The 12,037-nt window shown below is 38.1% G+C and overlaps 2 protein-coding genes across 3 annotated transcripts in view; both read right to left on the bottom strand.

Annotated features, from left to right (window-relative positions):
- Positions 1-12,037, bottom strand: part of LOC140151558 (G-protein coupled receptor 54-like) — a 191,755-nt gene that overhangs the window by 54,767 nt on the left and 124,951 nt on the right. The window lies entirely within an intron of this gene.
- Positions 1,451-2,257, bottom strand: LOC140150436 (uncharacterized). Its single transcript, XM_072172449.1, has one exon. It carries the CDS (start codon positions 2,255-2,257, stop codon positions 1,451-1,453), a length of 807 nt encoding a protein of 268 aa, XP_072028550.1.

Raw genomic sequence — 12,037 nt, 5'->3', positions numbered from 1 at the left:
AGTATGACAAACACACGATATGGTTAACATTTGGTTTTATACCACGCTGGGAACATGTTCTTTATCCCAGAGGTCCAAAGGCACTGGTGGAACTGTGAATGCGTCTTGTGATCTCCAATTACCAAATCGATGGAGTGATCAACAACGGGTTGCAAGTTTCTGCAACATTTAGGAGCCACTGCAGTTGGGCAGTTCGCCAAAGAGGAACTGACTTACACCTGTTACTTTGATAAAAGACAGAACAGATTATTATTTACTTTTCAATTCCCTAAGGAACCAAAGTACCCTTATTGGGCTGTCATCTGTGCACCTGCATAGCACCTTTTCATAATTATATCTGATATCCCATATAGGCGTGTCTGTATAGGCATAATCTATGTATTACAATGTAACTGAGGCCTGCATATGACATTGGCATACATTGTACACCATGTAAATCAATGTATATTGAGAATGTATGATTGGAGCGTCAAGCTGCAATCATAACTCGCAGTAGTTTAATTTGGTTTTGTCATGCACTAATGTTCCCACAATCAGGGATATGAATTAACTTTTCGATATAAAGTAATCAACTTTTACATTAAGCTAAGCATTTAAAGCTAAGCACTTTAAAGCTACCAACTAAATACTAGAGCAGGAATTAATACTTACCAATCAGACTCAACCAATTCACATAAGCACATGACAATGTAAACGATACCTTAAGTTTAAATAAGAATATCAACCGCGACATAACCATGATAACGCGCGAAATGAAGTCAAGTGATTTTTAAGCAAATGGAGGTGAAATTTGAGGAGGAAATGAAGCTCTTGTAATTGCTTCCCAGGAGTGAGCACCAGTATAGGGCGCGTAGTTGCATGCCCTATAATATAATTATCTCTCTTAAGCTGTTGTTCTAAATTGAATTGCTTTCAACATTTGTGTTTCTTTTAAATTTAATTTATATTCAAAATATGATTATATTTAACAATTTAAAAGCTTACATAGTCTATAAAATATGTTAAAAAAAGATTTGTTATGGGTAAAGCAATCTTAATCACTAAAATGTCTTTTTGTCTGTCTTCTTTTAACAAAATTGGCGTTAAGAATAATCAAATATAGCATGCGTCATACAAACCTTTATCTACGAGTTGATGCATATCTTAAGCGAACATTTAAATCCCCCAAAAGCTACTCAATTGTTTGACGTATATACAGCGGGTAGCGTCATCACGCAAAAAAGGTTATATAATAATAATAATAATAATAACAGCACTTAATATAGCGCTTTTCCAACCTGATCAAAGCACTTTACAAAGATACAAAATATATTAAAAAACATATAATACCTGAAAAAAGGCTTAAAAACAGCAACAATCAGTACAAGTGAGTTTTTAGGTGACTCTTGAAACTATCTACAGTGGGGGAAACTCTGATGTTTAAAGGGATGTTGTTCCACAGTTTGGGTCCCTATACACTGAAAGACCTATCACCAATTAATCTGTTGCTCCTGGGGACAACTATACGAGTTGCGTCTAACGCCGAGCGTAAACCCTCTCTAGTTGGGATATAGATCGTCAAACAATCAGACAGGTAGATTGGTGACAGATCATTCAGTGACTTGTAGATATATAAGAGGATTTTGAACATGATGCGTTTTTCGATGGGTAGCCAGTGGAGGGAGTCAAGAAGCTCGGATGACGAGTGGCGGCGAGGGACTTGGAATACAATGCGAGCAGCTCTGTTCTGTAAGCGCTGGAGACGAGCAATATCGGTAGACCTGCAACCAGATAGAAGAGCATTAGCGTAGTCTAATTTGGAGAGAACAAGTGCTCGCATTGCATTGCTACAAGTATCTTGATCGATATAACGACGAATTCTGGATATATTCCAGAGGAAGAAATTCAAAGATTTACACAAGGAGGTTATGTGAGATGACATGTTCATTGTTGAATCAAAGGTTACGCCCAGATTTTTGATTGTAGCTGAAGGTGTTATTTCAGTACTACCAATGCTAATTGTAGTGTTGAGAAGGCGATGCATGTTATTTGGGGATGCAGCTATGAAAAAATCAGTTTTGGAATCATTGAGTTTGAGTTTGTTTTGTGTCATCCAGCAACGTATTTCTTCCACACAAGATGACAGCTTGAACAGAGCACTAGCTGCTTCACCTGGAATACTGGGATTGAATATGAAATACAATTGAATATCATCTGCGTAGAGATGATATCTAATACCGTGATTTCGGATTATTGAGGAGACAGGTTGAGCATACATAGTAAATGCTTTTGGACCAATGACCGATCCTTGAGGAACGCCATAATTCAGAACATAAACATCAGATATTGAACCATGTATACTGACATGAAATGTGCGACCGGTCATATATGATTTAAACCAATTTAGAGATGCGCCTTTGATACCAAAGTCAAGTTCAAAACGATCAAAAAGAATGTTATGATCAATGGTATCAAAGGCAGTAGATAAGTCAAGCATGATCAAGAAGGCTGCATGGTTATTGTCAAGTGCCCGATCAATGTCATTTTTTACCTGCAATAATGCAGTCTCAGTACTGTGTTTGTTTTTGTACGCTGACTTGAGAGTTTCATCTAGATTATTCTCTTCCAAGTGCTTGCTAACCTGCTTAATCACAGCCTTCTCGATAACCTTGCCAATGAAATTGATACTGGAAACAGGCCTATAATTTTGGAGGTCGTTCCAGTCAAGGGTGACTTTCTTGATGATGTTATAACCAACACAAAATCTTTATGACCTTGAAAATGTATTCTAAAACTATTACACACACAAATAAAATCTATAAACCCAGATGCCATGTATGTTTGTCCCTGTTTGTACACATGTATTTAATATAGTGTGGCTAGAGTCAGTGGCGTGGCCAGGATTTCGGAAACGGAGGGACACAGCTTGTAAAGGTAACGAAGGAAATATATTTTGCCGACGGAAATTGAGAATTGTTGACCCAAATGTTTTTCGATGGTTTAAAAAAGTGAAGAGCAAAGGGATAATAGGCACTACCAACCTAAAAACAATTAACAATTTACCCTTTTTGTTATTCACTGTAAATGAATCCAGGTAAGGGCGGGCGAATAACAGTGAAAATTAAACGTTTTGCATCTTTCTGTAAAAAGATTATTATTTCAGAATTTATTACCTAAGCTTGGAGGCTACTGCATATACATGTATTAGTGTAACTGAAGAGTAGTGCTACAAACGTATGGTAAGGAAATGTACTGAACAAGTGGTTAAGTTCAAGTGCATGCCATTTGATGCAGCAATAGTTTCAAACAAATACGGTAAATATCTGAAAGGCTCTGTACCCGTCGACAACCCACTAACCTGTATTTATTATATTTGCTTGTTAGATGCTAATCATTTATATTATTTATTTCAGAGAGAACAGAACGTATGGATATTGATTTACTATTGGAATTGAGTCGAAGATCAAAATAGAACAAAGTTCTTTTTGACATACTTCCAAAGCCAAAAAGGGATGACAGGTACCATTCATGTGATTTGAAAAGCTGCGAACACCATATATATAAACGTTTTGTTATCTCCCAACCTATTGTGTTCATACGCTTACGAAATATGACACATATATTTTATAGGCAATAGTTTCATTATTAGTATTTTTAACGCCTCGGGGTGTAAGATTGTATTACTATTATCGATATGCAAGACACGTGTTACGTACACTTTTATTGTGAATGTTTTCAAACATAGAGAATGAATAGGGGTGTTGACGACCCGTATTAGATTTGTCTGCCCAAACACAATTCTGTGGTTTCTACACACTATAACGATATGACAATATAGGATTTAAAAGACAAAGATAGTTGTCATATTTGAAACAGTAAGAATACTGCTTTTTATGGAACAACGTACTCTTTTTAGAACCAGTGGTAGGTAAGACGCAGCTTGTAAGTTTTGTTCTTTTCAGATATATAGTTGGAGGTCGGTTTATATTTCTGACCGCTGAAAAATGATACACACACCAGGATTAAAAAAAACCTATTGAATGGCCAATAATAAATGAAACAGTTGTGCCTAGTATACTTATTTTAGGGCAGATGCTAATTAGACTACTGCGCTTGAAGATTTACGACTCCGAGTGATGTCAATTAAGGATGGATTGGTCGTGATTGTGTTCGGCGACCATTCATAAGGCGGAACGTTCATTTGTTATTGTGGTTTATAAATCTACAGCTCATTGACTTGATTACAGTAGCGTTGACTGCTTAAGGCATTGACATGTTTGTCCAGCAAACATGAAATGTGTAGTGCTGGACGATGACTTCCCATGGGTTATCACATGTGTGGTATGTTGAGTGCATGCATGTATTAATTGGTAGGTTAAACTGGAGTGTTTGCCTTATATTCTGCAAATATAAATCTTCAAGTTATTTTCTGAATACTCTCGAATGCAGCGCCCTCAGGTTTGAATGACAAATATTTCAGCTGCAGGATGTTGAGTATATATAAGGTAAGATCTGTTATTTATGTATCATGAAATATGCAAACCTGACCACTTTTGTGAAGAATAAGCACCAGTCAAAATGTTTAAAACATCATTTAACGCTTTCCACGAAGAGACATTGTGCATAACAGTGTTTGACACGTGAACTATTCTAAGATGCCCCAATGATGAGGATTTGTTTACCCATAATGTCAACCCGGCGGCCTCAGGAAGTCCATAGATACAGCGCTTGGTCAATAATTAAATAGGAAAAGAGTATTTGATGTTGAAGCTATCTGGGACAATATCAGCAAAGTCGAGCCACATGACTTGAAGGAAAACCTGCCCTCGTCTTGAATTTACCTGACCTAGTATCGCATTATGTCCGGTTTATATATTGAAGACGTATATTGCCCATTGGCTGTTTGCACATCATTGTTACATCATACTATGCATGAATATAAACCTGATGATGAAAGGCCTATATTGGCTATTGCAGATATAAGCGTTGTCTTTAAACATTTGCACTAGACTTGAAAAAACTGTCACACTAGCCGTTGTAGTATTTTGAATGACACATTTCGCCACACTTAATTGTACTCTTTGTTTGTACAAATTTGTGTTGAAAGCTTGTTTAAACGGACACGGACATTGCACCTAAGTTTGAAGAAGATCCATATCCTACGCAGAGCATGATATCATACATTTACAAAAATGATTTGTGATGGGGTTTTAAGATTAAACGAATCACTAATACCTTAACACCTGAATTTGACATTGAATTATTCTCGTAAATTCACAAGACACATAAATCTTGTGAACACATGCTATCTGAACAAGTTATCTGATTTAATATAGATCATGTACACAAAATTAATATCTACACTTGGAATATTTAAAATGCGAAAACTAAATCTGCCGCTTGACAAGTCAGACAGAATCAATCATAGACGGGAGACAGTTTCAAATCACTCATAAAGTCATGTATAATCTTCATATTTTATATTCTCACCCTTTTTTTTACCTCCGGGCGGAAATTCCCATTTCTAAGGTATAAAAAAGTTTTATAGTCCAACAACTTGATGCTGCGACAATTTGCATGCCATGTTTTCCCCCATGTGTTCGCTGAAATTCATCGGGATTTTTAGCTGCTAATATTGTTTTCAGGTTAAAATCAATTGCTTAGATAGGTTAATAACACTATTTACTAATATCATAAGACAAAGTCACTGGAAAATCTATCAAGTTTAACACAGGTGTTAAGAAAGCCTGACGAAAGTCTTGAAGGTAATAACCCTGTGGTAATAACTGGGTGTTATGGTAAGCTCTGAAATCTGCCAATATTGTCTGGACTTAAGATCATGGAGTCTAGGTCATGTTTTGAAACTGGAACAAAAAGTACGAGGTAAAGTTAAATTAGTGGAATGGTTAGAGGGGAATGTTTGTTTTATTTCGTCTTTGACCTGGGACACTCAATCAGTTGAAAACACAATTAATCATCTGTTCTTCTTCATCACTACCCGGGATAGGTACATAATTAATATTGATCATATAGGAATCATCTTGATAAGTAAGACAATAAATTTGGCATTCCTGCACCTTCATATAGTTGATTTCCACGTGTCAGTTTTCAATGTATCGTTTTCAAGGATAAACCGACAATATTATTCATGCCAAACGCACATTTCTTTATTGTATTTATATGTCAGAAAGAAAAACCAAGGTGTTTGTGTTCTGGTTTGCTCATTTGTGGCAACAGGAAGCTGACAAATAAGAAGCTTAACTAAGAGATCGTTTGTTGTATGTTTTAGCTGTAGGGGTTGGCACATCGGTTTGTGAGAGACAATGGCACCATCCAATACATCCATTATCCATGTGGCATTTCTTATTACTAGTGCCACCCTGCTTCACCTATGTACTGTTAACAACAACCCCGGCTTTGCCAAGAATCTTTCTGCATGTTCATGTGGAATTTACAAGTATAACATTATCCAAGATCCAGCTATACGTAATGACAATCTATGTGATGGAGTTCACGTAAACATTCTAAACATGAAGTATAAACCTCTGGTGAATGAAAAACATTCCAGAAATCAATCCCTTCTATACCTGAGTCTTCTTCTAATTGCAAACTCATCTGACATTGAACTGAATCCAGGCCCTAGATCTCCGAAATATCCATGCCAAATCTGTCACCGTGCTGTTTCCTGGAAACAACGTGGAGTTGCATGTGATGATTGTGAGAAATGGTATCATGTGGAATGTATGCATATGGAAACAGGAGTTTTTGAATGTCTTCAAAATGTGTCCTGGCATTGTGTCAACTGCGGCATGCCTAACTTCTCCTCAAGCCTGTTTGATACAACTACGATAATAGAAACCAGTAATTCTTTCTCTAGTTTGGACACAAGTAGCACCTGTAGCAGTGAGCGGAGTAGTATTAGCTCTGTTAACAGCCCTGGTTTACCTTTGTCATCATCCTCTCCTACTGTTCACAGTAATAAGGGAAAGACCAAGCCCAAGCCATCCGCACCAATGAAAATTCTCAACATCAATTTTCAAAGTGTCAAAAATAAGAAAGAGGAAGTTGGCAACTTAATTGACTCTGTAGACCCAAGTATCATCATTGGCACAGAGACCTGGCTTAACAGTAGCGTCTATAGTTCCGAGATATTTCCACCATCGTATGAAGTCATCCGTAAAGATCGTAAGGATGGATATGGAGGTGTTTTACTTGCCATCCGGAAAGATTATGTCTTTGACCGTATAGAAACTGTTGAAGATGTTGAGTCAATTTTTGTGAAACTCACCCTTGACAAAAACACTGCTCTCATTGTGGGTTCACTATATCGCCCACCAAACAACAATCTCGAGTACTTGGAAAAAATGTGCTCCCAGATTGAAGAAATTGCCACCAAATTTCGCAATGCTGTTGTATGGATCAGTGGTGATCTGAATCTCCCGGACATCAACTGGACTACTCTGACAATTGACGGACATCAGTACCCCTCAGTCTAAACCAGCGTTTCTTGGACTTGCACTCTGACATTGGCCTGGAGCAAATGGTTTTATTTCCTACAAGGAGAGATAATACGCTTGACCTATTTTCTACCAACCGCCCATCCCTTGTTAGCAGATGTACTGCGTTACCAGCACTGGGTGATCATGAGCTAGTGTTTGTGGAATCGAGCGTTACTCCTAAGAGAAGAAAGCCAGTGCCACACAAGATTTTTCTGTGGAAAAATGCTAATATTGACAATATGAAAGAAGAATGCCTTGTCTTTTAAAATCAGTTTACTACCAAGTACACTAGCAGTAGTCCCATCCAGCCGATGTGGGCAGACATCAAAACATGTCTTCTCAACATCCTTGATAGAGGTGTACCTTCCAAAGTTGCCACTACAAGATACAATCAACCTTGGATCACAAAGCAGGTTAAAAGACTCACTCGGCAGAAGAAGCGTAGCTTTAATAAAGCTCGGCACTCTAAGAAACCAAAAGATTTTGAGAGATACAAGGTTCTTAAGACTACAAGCAGATCAGCTTGTAAGAAAGCATACAATGATTATGTGACTAATATCATCTCTCCAGAATCTTCCTCAAATCCCAAGCGCTTTTGGAGCTTTATTAACAGTAAAAAATGTGACAATGCCGGAGTTTCCCCATTGAAAGCTTCCAACGGTATCAGCTACTCTGATAGTTCAACCAAGGCAAATATTTTGAATGATCAGTTCTCGTCTGTATTTAATATGAATGAGGATGAAACCACCATAAAAGACAAAGGATCTAGTCCTCACTCAGTCATGGATCCAATCATCATCCATCCTGATGGTATCCATAAGCTGCTCGCTGGTCTCCAAATCCATAAAGCGTGTGGACCAGACGAGATCCCTACTAGACTGTTGAAGGTGCTGGCAGACGAGCTTACTCCCGTCATCTCTTTGTTCTTCCAAGCTTCTCTCAACCAAGGGATCATCCCAGAAGATTGGAAGAAAGCCAATGTTGTGCCAGTTTTCAAAAAGGTGATAGGAACAAAGCCGAAAACTACCGTCCCATATCGCTGACATCTGTCACATGTAAACTTCTAGAACATGTCATCTGCAGCAGTATCATGCGTCACCTCGATAAGCATAACATTCTCAACGATGCCCAGCATGGCTTTCGCAAAAGACGATCATGTGCGACACAGCTTATACAAACCATCCAAGATCTGGCAAAGAGCATCGAGAGTCGAGACCAAGTGGACGTCATCCTGCTCGATTTCTCGAAAGCATTTGATCGAGTTCCACATTTGAGACTTCTTCACAAACTTAAGTTTTATGGCATTGAGGACAGCACATTTGCCTGGATTGCTGATTTTCTGAACCATCGCTCTCAGCAAGTGATCCTGGATGGAGCCACGTCAAGATCATCTCCTGTCCACTCCGGGGTCCCACAAGGCAGCGTGCTTGGGCCATTGCTCTTTCTCCTCTTCATCAATGACTTGCCTGATGTTATATCACCTCAATCCACGGTCAAGTTATTTGCAGATGATTGCATCCTCTACCGCAAAATCCAGAAGGAGGAAGATGCAGCTGGTCTTCAGCATGATCTCGATCAACTGCAGAAGTGGGAGAAAAGATTGGTTGATGGAGTTTCATCCCCAAAAATGTCAAGTGCTCCACGTCACCAACAAAAAGAAGATCTACAAGATACCATATAACATTCATGGCCATACACTTGAAGAGGCAGACTCAGCTAAATACTTGGGCGTCAATATCCACCAAAATCTCACTTGGAATCCCCACATTCAGAAAGTTGCTTCAAAAGCCAACTCTACCCGTGCATTCCTGCAAAGAAACATCAATCAGTGCCCTAGGGAGACCAAAGTCCTCTGCTACAAGACACTTCTGCGCCCTGTAATGGAATATGCCGGTGTTGTCTGGGATTCGCACTCCACTACTTACATCAGGAAACTGGAAATGGTACAACGTAGATATGCCCGCTTCGTCTTCCACGACTACAGAACTACAAGTAGTGTCTCAGCCATGCTTTACCAACTGCAATGGCCAACCCTACAGGAAAGGCGTGCCCAGGCTAAAGTGGAAATGATGTACCGCATTGCTTACGGACTTGTTGATATTCCACAGTCCTACCTTGTTCCAACTGTGATGCTACGTGGGCACTCAATGAAATATCATGTGCCATTTGCCAGGACAACCGTTTATCAACATTCATTCTTCCCAGATGGAATCAGGCTCTGGAATGCACTTCCCCAGCAGCTTGTTGACAGCACCTCCCTGGAATGCTTCAGAGGGCAGGTGCAGTCCGTCCAGCTCCGCTAGACGACTTCCAGTTTTTATCGCACCTTAGATGTAGTCAGCACTGTAAATTTCCTGCACCCACCTTGCAAAAAGTACGAATATACGCTATGTGCGGACTGTACTATATTGGAAGAAGAAGAAGAAGAAGTAGTAAAATGATCAACTCTTTTGTTATCTGATATATGTGTGCACAATCGTAAAAGACACAATGGCCCGTTTTGAATTGTGTCGAGTACAAAACAGGTTGAAATGTTTCTTACTTTTTTTTAACAACGATTCTTTAAGGGAGGTGTAATGGGCGTGAATCTGGTTTGGATTCCAGAGGGAGTGTGCCTGTAACAGACACAGCCACCAGAAAAGGACCAGCTCAGATCGCGCGCCAAATAAGTTTGCAGTTCAGAAATTTCTTTTTTTTCTCAGCCTTGAAAGAAATAGGCAGAGCTGGGAATCGAACCCTGGACCTCAGTGTTGTAAAACCCAGTGCGTTACCACTGAGCTAACTAACAATTAGCTATGAGAAGTTTGACAGTAATCCTTGATATTGCTGAATAGAATAAATCAATACTGGTAGGCCTATTTATCTAATGTACGATGCTATTCAAAATTAATAGCTAATAAACTAGGAATGTAATGTGAAATGACTATCAATCGATCAATCAATCAAGTTATCAACAATCAATCAATCAATAATAAACCGATGAATGGAATATTACTAATTACTAACCAATATACCAACTAAAAAAATCAATAAGACAGTAAATAAATAAATAGGCATATGGTCGAATCCAACGAAAAGTGTACACGGCATGTTCAGGGCCATAACTTAAAAGTATTAATCAATTGGCATTCATTTTTGTATTGTGTTTATTCGCCTTGATCATACGCTTCGCGCCATATATAATAAGACCCCTTCTGTGAAAAACTTAGACACAGAGACCCCAAAACATGCTATTTTTACCCATTTTTTCAAAATATTTCTTAAAGTATTTTTTAAAAACGTCTAAATCAGTTATGAAAAGAAGTCATTGGATTGAATCTAAATTGATTTCCTGAAAGGCGTGTATTCAAAGATTGCCTGTTCAATTTTTCACATATTTGTACATAATTATGAATTGTTTTGTGATCATTTTTTGAGTGGTATTTTTTTACATTACCTACGAATACAATTTTTCATAGCACTAGATATATCTTTAAAAATGGAAATCACTAATAAATGCGCAATTGATACAAGCTTTGATATGTCCAATACTGAAATGCATTGCATTCGGGCATCTTTATTATTGTGTTTAGCTGCCAGAAATTCTAAATGGCACAAAGGTAGGTTTGGTAAAAAATATGCATTACCTCCGAATACATGTTAAAAGCTGTGTCATTTCCACAAAGTGAGAGAATAGTAAACAATAGTTAAGCAATAGGTGCAGGGTAATACACTCTTTATTTCTACCAAGTTTCAATAGCCTGCGTTTAAATATTTCTGAGATGTCAACAATAAAAGCAAGTATTCGTAGGTAAATTTCGGTAACCGAATGTTACCTACGAATACAATTTGACATCATGACAGTATTGTGAAACACCGCCATTCATGCCAATGCCCATATTGGTACATAACGAAGGCCTGTATGTTTGCTATCAAATCATATGTCAATGAAAGTTGCGAATTCACATACATGCCCACCATGCAAAACTGAATACGGCTTAATTGTTGAAAAATATGTACTGAAATAGACGACGGTCTGCTCATTTGAAAGAAAAATCAGATTCAAAGAAGATTAGAAGGGGATAAATACTTGGATTTGTCAACTGTCATGTGTGCTTCATTTTAAATGTTTACCGACCTTCTGGTGTCTGAGTAATTTGTGTCCAAATTGATTTATTCGAAGGTAACTTTTGACGTTTTCGCTAAGGTTACATACGAATACCATGGAAAAAACGACTGTTCTCATTGTCTCATGATCTAGACAACATAATGATGGACCCTGGTATAAAGCTAATTGTAGTTGCCCTCAAACGAAAGGCCACAAGACGTAACTGACTCCAAGATGGACTTCACAAGTCTGCAATAACGGTTTTAAGCGAGTTGTGTGCAATTAAGCAAATTAAAGTCACTTTAGTACCTTTGTTTCTTACTTCAATACTCTTTCAACCGCTGTGAACCGACATTATTAATACATGATAGGGTCTAAAGTATCAATAAACGCACATAAAGAAAATGATACATTCAAAGTGCTTTATAAAATGAAGTTTTGATTGGGATATCCACCAAAAGTCTAATTCTTA

The sequence above is a fragment of the Amphiura filiformis genome, chromosome 4, assembly GCF_039555335.1.
Source record: "Amphiura filiformis chromosome 4, Afil_fr2py, whole genome shotgun sequence".
NCBI classification, from domain to species: Eukaryota; Metazoa; Echinodermata; class Ophiuroidea; order Amphilepidida; family Amphiuridae; genus Amphiura; species Amphiura filiformis.
This window is presented reverse-complemented; position numbering and strand designations above follow the sequence as displayed.

Bases quoted from the DNA above. Each gene is read 5' to 3' on its own strand.
- LOC140150436 (XM_072172449.1), bottom strand. From the start codon at position 2,257: ATGTATGCTCAACCTGTCTCCTCAATAATCCGAAATCACGGTATTAGA.